Source organism: Solanum verrucosum, unplaced genomic scaffold (assembly GCF_900185275.1).
Source record: "Solanum verrucosum unplaced genomic scaffold, falcon-dt-bn FXZP01000016.1, whole genome shotgun sequence".
Classification (NCBI taxonomy): Eukaryota; Viridiplantae; Streptophyta; class Magnoliopsida; order Solanales; family Solanaceae; genus Solanum; species Solanum verrucosum.
Window position 1 is genome coordinate 911,826 of NW_026020243.1, and position 16,944 is coordinate 928,769.

The 16,944-nt window shown below is 35.6% G+C and overlaps 3 protein-coding genes across 4 annotated transcripts; all 3 read right to left on the reverse strand.

The window, feature by feature from the left end:
* Positions 1 to 124: 124 nt before the first annotated feature.
* Positions 125 to 10,634, reverse strand: LOC125832921 (kinesin-like protein KIN-12E). Of its 2 annotated transcripts, XM_049512101.1 has the most exons (23): positions 10,279 to 10,634; positions 9,498 to 9,653; positions 9,336 to 9,419; positions 9,077 to 9,196; positions 8,437 to 8,550; positions 7,841 to 7,933; positions 6,734 to 6,823; positions 6,566 to 6,636; positions 6,412 to 6,486; positions 6,232 to 6,319; positions 5,902 to 5,960; positions 5,710 to 5,773; positions 5,278 to 5,343; positions 4,503 to 4,661; positions 4,317 to 4,421; positions 3,621 to 3,856; positions 3,379 to 3,448; positions 2,935 to 2,991; positions 2,764 to 2,826; positions 2,436 to 2,489; positions 2,244 to 2,323; positions 1,645 to 1,979; positions 125 to 1,548 (listed from the first exon to the last, which is right to left on the reverse strand). In XM_049512101.1, exons 1-23 carry the CDS (start codon positions 10,528 to 10,530, stop codon positions 176 to 178), a joined length of 3,864 nt encoding a protein of 1,287 aa, XP_049368058.1. In that variant the 5' UTR covers positions 10,531 to 10,634; the 3' UTR covers positions 125 to 175. The 2 variants fall into 2 exon arrangements, with proteins under 2 accessions (XP_049368058.1, XP_049368057.1); XM_049512100.1 differs by having other exon boundaries at positions 125 to 1,979.
* A 1,245-nt stretch (positions 10,635 to 11,879) lies between these two features.
* Positions 11,880 to 13,536, reverse strand: LOC125832922 (probable carboxylesterase 15). The gene is made up of 2 exons (XM_049512102.1): positions 12,844 to 13,536; positions 11,880 to 12,186 (listed from the first exon to the last, which is right to left on the reverse strand). Exons 1-2 carry the CDS (start codon positions 13,503 to 13,505, stop codon positions 11,880 to 11,882), a joined length of 969 nt encoding a protein of 322 aa, XP_049368059.1. The 5' UTR covers positions 13,506 to 13,536.
* An 808-nt stretch (positions 13,537 to 14,344) lies between these two features.
* Positions 14,345 to 16,933, reverse strand: LOC125832923 (protein SPA, chloroplastic). Its single transcript, XM_049512103.1, has 4 exons — positions 16,571 to 16,933; positions 16,321 to 16,357; positions 14,866 to 14,949; positions 14,345 to 14,500 (listed from the first exon to the last, which is right to left on the reverse strand). The coding sequence occupies exons 1-4, from the start codon at positions 16,892 to 16,894 to the stop codon at positions 14,448 to 14,450; spliced, it is 498 nt and encodes a 165-aa protein (XP_049368060.1). The 5' UTR covers positions 16,895 to 16,933; the 3' UTR covers positions 14,345 to 14,447.
* Between the last annotated feature and the right edge of the window lie 11 nt (positions 16,934 to 16,944).

The following is a 16,944-nucleotide window of genomic DNA, read 5'->3' on the forward strand; positions in this document are numbered from 1 at the left end:
TCACAACTTATTCACAATCATAATATGGTTTGTAATACATCGCACCATTTGCGCAAGGAGAATTTTATATTGACAATACATTTAGGCAGCAACAATGCAACTGAGAGAAGTTTGATTTTTTTAGAGATGTTTTATAGTTGACAGTTAAACAGGCAATTAACTGTCAGTCAAACTATCAATTTCCAAGCAACGAGTTCAGCTCTAGTACTGACCTTCGTATGTCATGTAGATCCTCCTCTACCTTGTCAGAGAGAGAGCACGATTGGCACGATAATGCATTCAGCAACTGAGTTTTTCTACTTGAAGCAAGAGCCTTTTCTCTTTGCAAATCTTCTATTTTACTCATCTCCAACTGCAGTTCTTCGTCCAAAATCTTTAACTCTTCCTCCTTCAACGATGCTGCAAACATACTCTCGTGGTACTCAAGAATCATGTTCTCAAACTCTTGCTTCCCGTTCTCTTTCATTTCAAAGATCATCTCCTTCTCCCCAATGACCCTTTGAAGCTTGTTGCCCATTTCCTTTACAGACTGCGAAATATTCTCTATCTCCTTTTCAGTGGCCTCAATATCTTTCTCTGAATTCAGCCTTTTTTCGTTCAAGTCTTCGATTTCCTTCTTCTTTATCCCCAAATTTTCCCTAATCTGCTTCATTTGATTCTGTATCTTTGTTTTTTCTTCCTCAGACTTGAGTAATTCAGTAGCTTTGCCACTCAACTGCCAACTCCTTTCTGGCAATTGGATATCGGGTTTCTCAATGTTATCTATGGCAAAGAGAACTCTGTCACTTTCCAGCCTTTGATTCTCGTCTTCCAATTTTGATTTTGATTCTGCTAGGATGTTTCTTAATTCTGACTCTGACTGTTTAGCCTGCATCTGTGCTTCCAGGAGTTCAACCTTAGATGCTTGAAGATGAGCCAATTTTGCTTTCTTTTGGTTGAGACAAGTAGATGAAGCATTCAATCTTGCTCTTGTTTGAGCTTCCCGTTGTTCGAAGTAACCAACTGATGAAGAAAAGCTTGAAAGTGAGTATCTTAGTGCTGATAGCTTATTATCAAGCAAAATTTTCTTTCCAAGCATTTGTGAAGACTGAAGCTTGAAGGATGTGTATCCCTGTTTTTTCACTTCAATGCTCTTTTCGAGTCCTTCAATTTCTTCTGCAAGCTCATCAACCTCGACAATTGCCCTCTCTAATGAACCAAACATACTTATGGTGTTGGCAGATTTTAGAAGCTTTTCCTGCGCTCCTTCAAGCTTCACTCTCAACAAACTTAGGTCCTCTGATACAGGATTATGCATGACATCTGATGACTTATCTTCCATTTCAACATCCTGCTTCAGATCCTCAGGAAGTTCATGAAGTACAGCTTCTGCAGTTGATTCAGGATAAATGGTTTCCACCATCATGTAATCACTTTTGCCCAATATTTCAGAAGTATGTTCTTCACCTCGTTCTGATGGTTTATTCTCTGTCATTTCTGTAGTATTGTAGCTAGGTAGTTCATCTGAGTCAGCAGCAATATTGCTTCTCTGTAAAGTTACTGTCTCCCCTGACAAAACAATGTCATCTAAATCATGATTCTGTAAAGCATGTTCAAAAAACTGTTGGCTGTCATCTTCAATATTTTCTTGTTGGGGGTTCTGACCTCTATCAGTCCCATTGTTCTTTTCTGCTACTGCTTGCTCGTACAGTTCTATCAGTTTGTTATTGTCCTCAATTAGGACTTTGAGCTTCATCCTCAATTCATCATTTTCCTTAGACAAGGAAATTGCAGTTTCATGAGCTTCTGCTTCTCTTTGGCTGGCTGCTGCTATAGCATCAACAATAGTTGTTAGCTCCGTCTGATCACTGACAGCAATAGTAGGCGCCTGATCATTTGCAACCAAAGACGGCTCAATTTGACCCTTCTTCGATTCTTCCATCAGAACTGCTTTAGATGATCTCTCAAATTCTAGCTCTTTTTCCAAGTCATTTAATTGCCTGTATGGACAGTGCAAAGAGATTCAAGATCCAAATTAATTCCTAAATACTTGAACAATATTGTTGGACCCAGAAGAAACCAGATTAAGTGTAACAGGTTTAATCCTTAGCTTGGATGTCGAGCAGATAGGAGATTTGAATTCTCAATATCAATAGGTTTATGAAGGCAGCTTATGTATTTTGAAGGGGGTCCACCAACAACGACCGTGAGATACTAAAGCAGGTAGAACAAAGAGATGACAGAGGAAGATAAGAAACACTAACCTTTCCAATTTGTCTTTCTCATCAACACAAAAACCAAGTTGTCTATGGAGTGCATCCAGCTCTGATTGGTTTTGAATTGCCTGAAAGATAAAAAATGTCTTGTTAGCAGTTATATAGTGAATAACCTATGAAATAACCACTAAACTCGTTTGTACTATTTTAAGCTCGTTGTCAGGTGAAAAGATATATTACCTGAACTCGGAGGAACTCATTTTCCTCATTTATTGATGTACGCCAAGGTGAAGCCTAGGTGTGGCAGAAATTATAAAGAAAAGCAAATATTTCAGTATGGTTGAAAAAAAGCAGAAGGATCTCCAACATCAGATCCAAAACTTTGATTCAGTTGCAAGTAGAAACATGAAGAAATAAATTCAAAAATAAGATTAAAAAGATACCCCACTTTTCTCAAATTTGATGCATTTTCGAACAAAAAAAAAATACAAATCACAGTTTCAATTAGATAGACGAGTGTAATTGAGCAGATGTAAATGTTACAATAACTACTCTAAGATTGTCAAACCTGAGATGACGTTAGTAGATTCAGGTCATTCTCAATATGCATACCAAGCTCTGAAATTCCCTTCTACAACACAAATAGACAATAAACTACAGTTCAACAAATGACAAGCTCCTTCTGGAACAATAAAAATGAGTTCCTGCATTAAAATCCTAATGGAGTTTTTAGGACAACCTGAACCGGTGCAGGATCTGATTCATGCATAAGTTTCCAATCAAGTGCTTCTAGAAGCTGCATATCAAAGAGAACCATTAGGCAAAACATTGCTAACAACTTTCGTATTTGACAGAGATCCCAGACATGCTGATCAAGAAGAAAAGAAATTGCTAAGGACTTTGAAATGCATTCTCTGAAGCAGAATCAAGAAGTAAAAGATAGAAATTTTACTTTACTGACCAGAGTTATTGATTAAACAACACTCTGCAGTGCGCTTTTTTCGGAAATAATTGTATCATGTATGACTAAGGGATCAGTTATGAATAACACAAAAAGAGAATAAAAAGACTCAGGAAATCATGCCTATTCTCAGATTTGCAAACGCAGATTGCTTGATTGAAATCTCTAGAGAGTAGAAAGAAAAATCAAGACAGCAAGGAAGAGGAAGAAGTCAACTCTAACCTTATTTTGTAGCATCATGATCTGTTCATTCATTCTTTCTCGCTCACCTTCCTCATAAAATGACTTCAATCTACATTACCAACAAATAAGAATTATCAAACTAGTGAAGTAGCAAGACATGGACCTGCCTAATATAACTAGAAACATTTTGCTTCTCAGTGACTAGATTTATCTCCAAGATTCAGACAAAGAAAGGAAAATGTGCATTCTACGATAACTAAAAGATAACTCAAATAACATGCCTTCTGATCTCTTCTTTTAGCCGTAGATTCTCCATAGCAAATCTTGTAACTTCTTGGTTACGATCAACCTGATTCCGTAGGACCTCTATCTCCTTCAACTGCTCCTCTTTCTCCTTTAGCAAATGAATCTCAGCAGATATCTTTCCTGAAGCAACTGATTCGAGCCTTTTTATAGCAGCTTCTCGAAACCTTAATCTCATCTTTAAACCTTGTATCTCATCTTCCCTTTGTTTGGTCTGGATTAGACACAACATTGCAAATTGGTTTATATGTAAAATTCAGATCATGTAGTGTCTACTTTTGAAGGTCTACATCCTAATCAATTTAGCACAGAGAGTAACATTGACATCGGAAGATCTTCACAGCTTGATTGGGTGCAAGAAAGGAAATCCAGAAAACCAATTTCACTTGGAACATCCCTAAACACTGGGGTAGGACAGATTTGTCGATCAACTCCTATTTGTGTTTATGGTTTCCAGAGTTCTGAGTTATGTTTACTGGAACCCTATGACCTAATTGCAAGACTTACCGGGCAGGACAGATTTGTCAGTCAACTCCTATTAGTGTTTATGGTTGCAGAATTCTAGATTAAGTTTACTGGAACCCTCTGGCCTCATTCGTAAGACTTACTGACACCTATGCATATATAAAAATGCCAAGTCGAGTAACTGAAGTGAAAACTTCCATAAAACATACCAGTTGCATTGCTGCCTGATTTTCAGCAGTTAATGCTTGTAATGCAATGTCTTTATCCTTTTCCCTCCTAAAAGCCCCAACAAGAGCAACTTCGTAGTCTTTCTTCTGAAATTACAAGAAACTTTACTATCAGATCCAATCATGGAACAGATGTTTCTCCTCATAGCCAACTTAAGATAAACCTACCTTTGACACCCGTTTATCTGCTGTAAATGGACTAGAAAATCCATGAAGCCCTTCCCATTTAACAGATGTAGGCGATCCTGGAAAAGCAACTGTCCAAGCATCATTTTCATGGTTTTCAACTCCTCCATCGACCACACTCCGAAGACGAGCTACTTCTTTCTGAGAGGTAAAGAAAAGTAATTAGGTGCATCTAACATTTAGAATTACAGATATTAAGATCACACGTAACAGAAAACACTTTTCCAAATTTTCCCCAGCATAAGAAACTAAAATCTGAATTTTGAAGCAGGGAATGGGAGCAATAAATGCGAACTTTTCAAGGGTTCTGCCTATGTGATGTAAATCTCATTGTATCACTAAAACCCTTCACAGTGGCATAAACAACTAGCATGTCACACATGAGCACATTTCAAAGGATGTGTTTTTTGTCACTTGCTGTAATTTTTCAATCAATTTACTTCTCCCTGTTTGTCATTTGTCCATCAAACTTCTCTCAGGATTTGTACAAAAATACAGAGGTATAAAATTCTTTTGCTAATATGTTCTCTTTCTTTTTGCAGGGTTTTTTTCCGTCATTCCTGGCCGATGTGGAGTGTAACTACCTTTGTGGGTTAGAGAGTTCGTTTCCGATAAACCCTCGGTTCAACAGACAAGAAAAGAATTTGAAGCATGGTAGCAGGAAAATATGACAGCAAAATAGGAAGATACAAAGAAAATGAAGCAACAGAAAATAATACACATAGAAGATAGGGCTGGATCTCAAGCAAAAGAATACCTTCAGATTTTGAATCTGTATCCTCATTGCAAGAACGTCTCCAGAAGCATCTTCATTTACAAAAGCCTGGGAAAGTAAATGATCATCAGGGCATAAGGAAAACTGTTCAACCTTTTATTAGAATATAGGAAAGTAAGAACTGAAAGCACATCTCTTTATAAATATTGTACAAAAATAAGATTTTTGAAAACTTCTATGCACAGAGAAATGAGAAAATAAACGCATAATTTACACATCAGATAAAGTGGCATATCCAGATTTATTGCTAATAGTTGCCTGATTATTTAAATACCCAATTGAAAAGGTGATACTCTCTTGGTTAATTTCACAGAAAAAGGACTTTGAAAGCAGGTTGAGGAGGTTAGTAGATGATCACGTGATTTGCTAGTTGAACGACCATAAGAAAGCCACTAGTGTCCAAGAGTAGCATACATGATTTTTGATGAATTTGGCACGTTGAGCAAACTTCAATGTGCTTAGAGTCTCCAATGAACAACTGCAAGAGTCCAATCAAGTGTTAATACAATACAGAATCACTTGCTTCAAAATGACAGCACTTGTAAGGGGTTCGATCTTAAGGCCATTAAATTGAAATCCTAGTGGTGACCAGTAAAAATTGCATACCAGCTGGAAGGACTAATATTTGCAATTATACATGTTTTTGCATTCCCTCCCAACGAATCCTGAAAGAAGGAAGAAATATAATGTCAAATCCAAAGACCATCTTCATAATGCTGCTATTAATAATCAGTGCAGAGCAACAGGTCAAAACCAGAAAATTAAATATCTGAGTGCATAGCAGTAAGAAGACTATATTAGAGCTCCTCATTACAAAACACATTCAAAATGTGACTATAACTAGCGCGTTTCACAAGAGATTCTGGATGCTTTCAGATTAACTCACAGAGAAAACAATTGATTCTCCTTTGAAAGCAAAGATACACCTATATTCACCTGGAGTAGAAATGTGAGCTTTGAATCTCTGTAGGGAACATGGTGTGACTTCCCATTAGATATGCTAACCAGGTTCATGATCACTAATCTGCACATAAAGAATCAGATGAGTATTGCACTAGAAAGACAAGACTAGAACAGAAGAACTATAAAGGAATAAGGACGAGACATAATAACTACCCCAATGTTGAAAGAGATTTGTTGATGTTAGTAGCTTCCTTCAAACGTTCACCTTCAGCTCCTGAGCTTTTCTGCCTGTGATTTCACAATTGCAGTTAAAAGAAAAATTCAGCATAAGATATCTTCCCATATTCGCATAATTATTCTCCTTTACCTTTCAGATCCTGCCAAATCAACAAGGTTAAAACGAGCAAATCTGTGGTGAGTTACTCCTTGAGATTCCCACTGCAAACAGGTTATGTGTCAATTTATGTACCGGTGTGGAGGGGATAAGGTACGAAAAGACTAAATCTGATGGCCGAAGTTAAGATATAGAACTTACTTTGCTCTCTATCACACATGTAAATACACTGTGTGAACGGCTACTAGCACGATTCATGTTGGTGGCAGCTACCTTTCTGTTTGCAGCACCCTGTTATGCCAAGAACATTATGATCATCATAACCACAAGTAACAAGAAATTTGTGCATTTAATTTTGTGAGCAATTATTTTAAGTTGCTCTCATTTTCTTTATGATCTTCCATTTAAAATTAATAACTGCCGGGTTAGTATAAGGTTGTGGCATATTAATGGTGGTATCAAAAGACAATCTGGTAAACACTGCAATAACTTGGGTCAAGTTTGGCTACATTTATATGCAATTCTGGTTACAAGGTAGTTAGTGTTGAATGCTTTGATCCAAAAATTACAAGGCTCCAAACTAGAGCGCTCTGTATGCACTATTTTTACCTCATCATTAATATATTTATTTAACCATCGATAAATTAAAGGAAAAGATAAGGAAGAAAGAAGAAGAAAATGCTGCACAATTTGAGTTGTAGCATTCAAGAATATCCCTCATACCCGATTAGTTCTATTATCAGTGTCCTAGACGTACTTCCAAAGGAATAAGTAAACTAACCTTAAGTCATAGTAAGAGATTAAGAAAACAAGGTCAAAACCAGATATGATCTTTTTCATAGAATCCCAGGGAACAATAAGAACCTCTCATCACTATTTGGTTTGGAAATCCACCAAAAAGATGGGTTGGATCTGGAACAATGATCTTGAGGACACCCCTTTAACATTTTCATCTCCAACAATTCCACTTGCTAGTATAACAAACAAAAGATACAACCTGCCAACTCTCTCTCTCTTCATGTCAAATATGTGCATGCTTAGGAAACATAATGATTAGTGGAAGTAACAACATGAACTTTATTAAAACTGACTATTAATTATAGGTATTCTTTATCAGTTCTGAGGAACACATATTTAGATCTCCAAATCTTCAGCAAATGTCATGCTTAGCATGTGCATATGGACTTGTATAATCACCTCAAGAACTATCAACAGCTTCTTTTCCTCAGTCTTTATTCTTAAGTGGAGTTAACACTAGAGAGTTTCACAAGCAATAATGATAATTGATTCTCAAGGGTGAGAATATACCTGAAGAAGTTGTTGCATCACATCTCGAGCACTCGTAACTTCTACTTCTTTGAGATCTTCTACATGAATCCCCTTTTTAGTATCTTCTCTTATCTGTAAGAGTACAAGCAAAATCTTCAGTTGTCTTCTTCCATCTGAGTTATGCACTTTGCAATTACTCATTTTTGATAAAGCAATTTGCACACATTTTCTTTAGTTCAATCAATATGTTGGCTGCATTTGGAAATGACAAATATAAATATTATACTAGTTCGATGTTCCAAGTCAGAACACATTCCTTAAGCACACATTAGTCCCTCATTTGACCTATGCATCACTGTGGAGTACCTAGTTGGACCTTACCGGAACAGGATAGTGAGCAATTTGGACTGATCCTTGTGCTCACTAATTCCAGGGTCCTTGTGCTCACTAATTCCAAGGTCCTCAACTAAAGATAGGACACTAATTCACCTTGTTAAAAATGATGCACAATATCCGGAAGAAGTATGATGAACAATAGAACACAATATATAACTCCCAGAGGCAGAAACAAAATCCATGTTTATTTGGACAAGACTTCAATTCATTAACAAATTAGACAAAATGTTAGCATTCACCTGCAAGTTTACCGAGGAAGGATCCAAAAGGTCGAGAATCTGTTCGTTATATATTTCTAAGAAAGAGCATCTACAAGTGAACTTTATATTTTCCTCCCTGCGTGCCTCTCTTTCCTGTGACCAAAAGAAAGAAATCATCAAACTTGAAATTGAAACATAAGGTCAGCCTTAAAAGTTAAAGTTTGATCACTCTTTTATTCCAATAAAGAAAATATTACATTAAAATTGAAGGCAAGAAGTAATCTAAAGTACATCTACAGATCTATATTATACAAACCAACATATATATAGGGACTTAATTACAAAAAAAAAAAAAAAAGGAAGAGAAAACAAAGAAACAAACATCTAGAAGTTGGACTTATATTTGTTTCACACATACCCATATAGCTAATACTTATACCCAACACTGTGACATTGAAGTGGATCAATAACAAATTTAAATATTTTCCATATGAAAATAACATAGGCAATAATTTGATTCATTCAGATAAGATCACGGTTTCCTCTCAATATTATATCAAAACAAACCTGCTTATTCAAACTAAGTCATCTGTGATTCTGGTCCACAATGTGAGGTAGTATATTAAAATTTGATAAAATAAAAAATAATAATCATTTATTACAAATGCAATATCCGTACCTTTTGAATTCTTGAAAACAAGTACTCAAACACCCTAGGTGTCATCCCACAATTTACACTATGTCTTCGGGTGCCTCCTTCAATATCTCCAAGCATGGTGTGTGTTTTTCCACTTCCAGTCTACAAAGAGAGACATAGAGTTTCTAAATATAAAACCAGTATAAAGTTCAAATCTTTTTAACATTTCCGACATGAAAATTGGACAGTACTGCTGAAAGCAGATATCTGAGATCTTAAGCCATGTAACTGAGCAACATACTTGGCCATAGGCAAACACACAACTATTGTAGCCTTCCATGCAATTTTCCACCATTGGTACTCCAGCAGCTTTAAAGAGCATCTCCTGTTAATATAATGAAATGAAAACAGACCACACCAAAGATACATGAAAAATGAAAGACAATAGCCGAGAAAAGCAAACCTGAGTGACATTCTCATCAGCAACCATATCAAATGTAAAACGTGATTCTGGGTGCCCTATCCAAGTCATTGTCTGAGAGCTTTCTTGTCTTACACAGTTACCATGTCCTTGTAAAGATATCTCAGAGTTACTCAAGGGGCGTATTCTTATAATAACCTGCACAAAATCAGTCAAACAGAAGAAACCAACTTCATGAGTAAATTAAGTTCTATGATTCAGTAAGATAAAACAAAAAACTACCATATACTCTACCAGTGAGATGGTTAGCAACTCACTGAACAGAATTTTCAATTTATTTGGTTTTGTCAAACACCAATACAATAAACTTTTATTTGACTGTGAATTTCTGGATCATATCTGAGAACATTTTACTTTTTAAACATCCGGTTTATAAAACTTTGAATTCATAATATCAATGAAATGAGAGGTCCTACATCAAAACGAAGCTTAGAAAGCCTCCAAATTTCTGAAACAACAATTAAGCCTCAATCCCAAAACAAAATTTAGAAAAAAAAAATTGTACCTTACCAGAAATGTTCTCTTAATGTCTTAATCAACAGAACATAAATAGTTAGATGGTCACTCATTCAACATGTATATATAGTATATGTTGAACCCTTTTTGTGTTATTCCTGTTTACTCTTTCATATTATGAACTCCTTAGTGAAAATCCTAGCGCTGCTAGTGTTAAAGAGTCCAAATTTATTACTACACAGATTCTAAAACTGATCATTTTTTGAAATGAGGTTTAAAAAATACAGAAAAAAAAACGAGTGATTACCTGAACATTGTGATCCTTCCAAAATGAAGGATCTTCACGGAACTCAAAACTCCGGTTAGATTCCACCACATCCTTGTTCTCAGAGAACTCAACCCTGTTATCCTTAGCAGCTGATTTGAACAGTCTGAGATTAGGCGTGCTCTTCACCGACGACATCGTCACCGACGCGGTATCCATCGGAGTTGCTGCTGATTGATCTAGTGACCCGAATCTGGACTTAACAACACTCGGAGGCTCGGAAAATAACGGCATTTTCTGACAATTAGGTTTTCAGATTCAGTGAACTGAGGAGATTCTAGGGCAAAACAAAAATGGAGATTTCAATTAGCTGTTGGACGAAGAAGGAAGAGATATGGAGAGTTCGGGTGGTGGGGTGGGTGGGGGTAGGGGTAGGGGGTGAATTTCAAATGCAGAGAAGAAGAAGGAAGAGACCGTTTGAGAAGAATTTGAAAATTTTGAATGGTTATATGGAGCCAATTTTAAGGGAAATAGTATATTTTTAATGTTACTATTCAAGTTATAGTCACAATGTATGAAATTTTGCTAATTTAGCCACTTTTAAATCAACTTCACGAGATTAAGTTCGATGAATATACAAACTAACAAGAAGTTATTTGTTGTTATTCTATCTATTTGAATGTCAATTTTAAAGAAGATGTTGCACTACTCAAAGATTTTCAGTCTGTTTAATAGAAAGATCGATTCTTGATCTTCGAGCATTTTGGTGTGTAGGCTCTTGGGTACGAAAGAAGGATATTCTGAGCCGGGGAGTGAGGAAAGCAGAAGTGGGACAGGAATCTTCTTCAATCTCCGAGTTCGAAGGGTAGATCTCTTACTTCGTCTTTCCTTTAATAAGCTTATGTCTGTCAACAGGAGCCCAACCCCTGGTTCAATCGATAGATAGGCAATCTCTTTCAGTTGTTGGATGCACAAAACAACCCCAACTCTGAGGAAAGAAAAGAGGCTCAACCATGAAAAGGCAAAGTCGGGTACCTTTCAGTAAGTTAGATTGTTAAGGCACTTCCAAAAGAAAAGAGGGAATTTATTTTAAATGAATATAAATTTCATGATTTAACAACTAAACTTCACCTATACGAACTTTTAACATAAATGTTTAAAGTATGTATATTTGAAATTTGTCTTTAGTACTCAAATTTAAGAGCTTTAACTTCTATTTGTGTCACCAAAAATATCTGACACACTATGTTTGAAGTTCAATTATTGAAAGTGTGAAACTACACCTAAAATTCAGTCTTTTATTCTAAACTTCCATCATTTTTACATGAACTTAAAATGCATATGCCATAATTTCCCTCGATATCCTTGTTATTTCACTCTATAATATTGTTCATCTTCTAGTTTTTTTTATTAGAAAATTTGAGTTTTTAATTCACAATTACTCTAGGAATGTAGACTATGACTTTGCATACATGAACAAACTTCACACACATAAATAAAATAAAAAGGACCCCTTAATTTAAACTTACTACATATAGAGCAAAATGCACACATTACAACAAAACAAAAACAAACCAACAAAAAGAGAGAAGAATTACATTTTAATGAAAATAACAATTTTTTTTATTTTTTATTTTTTAATTCTAAGAAGAATTGTCTTGAATGAACTTCTTGATTATGAGCATCAACTTCTTGGAAGATTCTGAATTAGGATCAATAGTGAAAAAACCATGTTGTTGTCCTTCAAATTCCACATATTCAATATTTTTTCCATAATTCTTCAATTTATTTGCATAATCTTTGGCTCTATCTTTAAGAAGATCACATCCTCCAACAAGCACAAGAATTGGGTCAAGATTAATTTTTTCCAAATTTGGGCTGTTAGGCCCAAATGGGTTCACAAGTGGATGGTCAGTTGTTGATCCAATTGGTATTGATAGCCTCCAAAATCTGTAATTTACAAAAATAACACACAAATTAAGAAAATAGCCTTTATATGTAACTTTTATTTTAGGATGATTTATAGTTCACGAGCTCAAGCCATGGAAAAATTCAATAGTATTTGAATTAGGATAGATTGTCTATATCACACCAAGGGTTGCAACCCTTTCCCTAATCCTGCTAATACATGATGCTTTGTGCACCGAACTTCCCTTGGAAAAATAGGTTCAAGTTCATTTCATGTTCGGTGTTTTAACTTTTGTTCTCGTATGAGAAAACAATTTTTGAAAAAAATAGCCTCAATGTGTACCTAGAAGAAGGAAAAACCATGAACAATTTATATATAACGAACACGTCAGAACTTGATTTTTCCTATCTCGTTAAACTATTCAAAAGTTTTGTCAAATCGTAAGACCTTGCTTGAGTTAAATTATCCACAAGTTTTGATGAAGTACAATATTCATTCTTTTATTTTATTAAATCGTTCACAATTTTTTTCCGAAATGACATAATTTGCATATTTTTTTAATTATTCACAAGTTTGTCATAACTTTAGTACAATCTTTATTCTCCTATCAATTATAATTTTAAACAAATGCAATTGAAGTTATTTGTTTATGAAAAAAAAATATAACACATAATAAAAACAATGAAAATTTAGAGAACCTGTCAATGAGCTCAATGTTTAAGAAAGCATCTTTAGGCCCCTCAGCTTCAAATTTTGTCCTTATAGTCCCTCCAAAGAAAGGAAGCAAATAAACATAACCCCTAACTCGAACTGGATCCAGCTCAGCTGAGCCGGCTTGAAGCCGAACTGCCAAATTATGTGCGATGTTGCCACCAGCCGAGTCACCCGAAATAAAAACTCGGCTAAAGTCGGCAACATCCGTAAGCCACGTGTCTGGCTCGTCAGACACGGCTTGGTCCTGAAGCCATTTCACAGCCGCGTAACCATCTTCAATAGCGGCTGGGAGCCGGTTCTCAGGAGCTAGCCGATAGTCAGGAGAGATAACCACGGCTTGGAGCTCGGAAGCTAGCTTGAAACAATAGTTCTGACAGTTAGGCCACGCACGAGAGCCAATGCAAAAGCCACCCCCGTGAATGTAGTAGAAGACGGGGAGCTTAGCCGCGGAGATAGGAGAAGCCGGCTTGTAGAGCCGGAGTTGAAGATTATACATGGCTTGAAATACAACATCTTTCCAAAGAATTGAACCATCATCATGTATAGGAACTTCAAAACTTGGCTTAGTTAATCTTAGTATAGTTCCATCACTATATACCCTAAGTACACCTCTACATTCTTCAACTTCATATTTACTATCCTCCATATACACAACTCTCAATGTGTGTTATTGTTAGTGTATGATAATGTACCTTAGTGAGTGTGTGTGAGTTAAAATAGAGGAAAATGGGAGAAAATTACAAAGGAAAAGTTAATAGAGGGTGGTTTTTTTTGTTTTCTTGTTCAATTTGATGATGATAAGCAAGACAAAAAGAAAAATAAAAACAACTACTATTGCAAAGTTTGTATTTGTTTGTCACATGTGTAATAGGTTTGGAATAGAATAAATGATGATGAAAGAAAAAAAAAAGTCTTTTGGCTAAACAATTACTAATAAAGCTTGTGTGAAGACAAATGCTATTTGACAAAATACATCAAAAAAAAATAATCAAAATGATATATTTGACAAGCTTTTGGGGTTCTCTTGAAATATATGGTTCAAAAGCTTCTCAATTGCCTATTAAGTAGAATTTTTGCATAATAATGCATAGATCGTAATAAGCTCTAACATTTTGGTTTCTGCTTTTGATCCTTGTGATATATAACTCACCATATTTAACCCTCAATTGATTGAAATGTATGTTTTTGATCCCTTCACGTTCAAAATATGTTGTATTTAACTATATCTAGAACTATATTACCGTCAAATATGAAGTAACAATACAAACTTAACACAACACATGAGCAATTAAGATGGAACTATAATAATTATGTCAATTTGTGAGTTTTCACAAGCAAAGGGATCCAAAACACACAATTCAATTGACTAAAGGTTTAATGTGCTTAGGCAGATATCGTAGGGACTAAAATCATATCTACCGATAATCGAGGGATTAAAAGTACTAGTAACCCTTCTTTTTAAAGAAAAATATATAAATGCAAAATATTTAACCAAAATGAAATAGCCTCATATGTGAGCTTGTATGTGTGATTTAGCCTCAGAACACAAGTCAATAACTAGAGGGGAAAAGAGTACAAGTAGTATATGTCATAGCCTTTTTGAGTATCCAGAACCAGCACATTTCTTGCAGAGTATTAATCCTGCAAAAAAAATAAATTAATATAATGATCATTCGATGCATTCTACTCGAGAACAAATATTAGTTTGACTATATCATCATCGAGGTGTCTCAACCTGAACATGCTAAGTTGCTAGACAAGCCCAAGGACAAAGCCGAGGGTGAGTCGGAAACATAGTTCCTGAGGTTCTAGAAAATAATAAGCAAGAGCGTGGGTACCTACAAACCTGATGGATGGTAAAGGATCATTTAAGTTCTTTCATGTCATTTTATATGATCTAAAACCAAATTCAAGAGTTCATCTAAATCTGTTACACATGCTATAAGTATTCCAAATTTAACGATTTACTAAAAATTGGTCGCGAATAAATTGCAGCTGAATAGTACCTGCACCCTTGCAAACTTTGCAGTCTACTAATCCTGTTTCTTTCTTCATCTTACCATCGTTACAAAACACGCACTTCGTTCCACCTACACAACAAAACAAAGTTAATGACTTGAATTTTCGTCCCCTTAAGGAACAAAAAGGGAAGAACACCAACAGCACAATGAAATCTGTGAGAAGTGCATATGCACATCACTTTACACTTATTTGCTTGTGTAAGACCTTTTCGTTAGTTTCATCTGTGATGTTAAAACTAAAACAGAATTGGCTGCACCGGAAAGATGTCAAAACTTCCCTCTAGCTGCCCCTTTTCTTCAAGAAAAAAGAGGGGTGGTTTTTTTTGGGGATGCATTAAGTAAAAAAAGAAAGAAAACAACAACAACAATCAGAGGTCTTTACTATGATCCGGCTCACTTTCTCCCCCTTTCGTAGAAAAGGTGTGTGACCAGAAGCACACCTTTTGTAGGCAAACTAAACTAAGGTCTTGCTGAACTTCTCAAGCCACGCCCTCGAGGATTGCTTCAATCCATACAGCATGGTCCAAAGGGCAAATGGAGATCCGGAGCCCACAAGCAAGGGTCAGCAATCCACTTAGTGCACCGGTAAAGTGGTTAATCCCAAACCATTAGGTTTGCAGCTAACCGGAAACTATCATATATGACATCAGTATGCTCTCCAACGATTTCTAACAGAGTCATTAGAATCTTTCTCCTTACAATCCTCCTTTAATACCTTCTAGAAGCTGTTAGCCTAGGGAAGAAATGAAGACTGCAGGAAGTACCAGACTTCACTTTTTATTATTTATAGTTCTGATCTATTGCATATTTGACTGCAGAATTGTTGCATTTCTCCTGATGAAGCACACATAATAACATCCTAAAACAAAATTGATATTCAAAATACATCGTAGATTAAAAAGTTCACACCCCCTCCTGGACATGTCTTTGCCAGGCATGCCTAGCTACTCGAAACATACCCTTCCACTCCCTCATGAAGATAAAATATTTACCAATCCGCTTGTTTGGAGTTATATATCAAAATTCCAAAAAATAATTGCCTGCATAAATGAATAAAGCAGGATCTAACATAGAATATAACAACATCTTACTAGTTATTGATGCAGCATCGTAATGGCTACATCAATGCTATAAGTTTTACCATATCTATAAGTCGTCATTTATCTAGTTTTGACCATGATAGCGACCCTTACACGATTTTATGATACCTTTCAAGTACTGAAATAGTTTTTAACTAGTATTGCTTATGGACTGAGATGTCTTACAACTTGGAATCCATAACAAATTCTTAATTCAACAGTTGGACTTAACTTACACACATAGTTTTCTCTTAGCTCAATTACATCAATCTACATGAAGAATATATATATACAAACACATACATACACATAAACATACACACATAGCAGTAATTAAAACCAAAACAGATAAAAGGCTCACCATTCCCAGCACACCTATCACAAGGAACTGGATCTCCCTGCAAATATAATAACAAAAAAACTCAAATTCAACAAAACCTTAAACAGCTTAATAAAGCAATAAAAAAGGGAACTTTATGACACCCAAGATAAAGAAATTGACCCATAACTGAAAGCAAGAATCTTTGAGAAATGCAATTAAAAAAAGGAACTTTGAGAAACCTATGATAAAATTCAAGAAAAGGTAAGATTTTTTTTTGGTCTTTTTTTACCTTGAGGCCAAGAAAGAGGGAGAGAGCAATGGCAGTTAAAACACTGATAGTAGCAAGAAAAGTTTGAGTATCCACAGGGGGTGAATCAAAACCAACAAAGAGCAAAATGGGATGATGATGATGATGATTTGTGGGGAAAGGGAAAAAATGGTGAAATTGGGAAAAACATGATGATGATGTTGACAAGACAGGGAATTCAAGTTTTGTTGGAAAAGAAGGACAGCAAGTAAAAGGGCATAAAGATGAACAAATTGTTGAAGAAGATGAAGAAGGAGAGAGAGAATGGAAGGGATAGAGTGAGGAGTAAGAGAGTGTTGTTGCCATTGGAAGTTAATTTGTGGAGCTCAGAGCTCCCTTTATGTTCACTCTCTTAC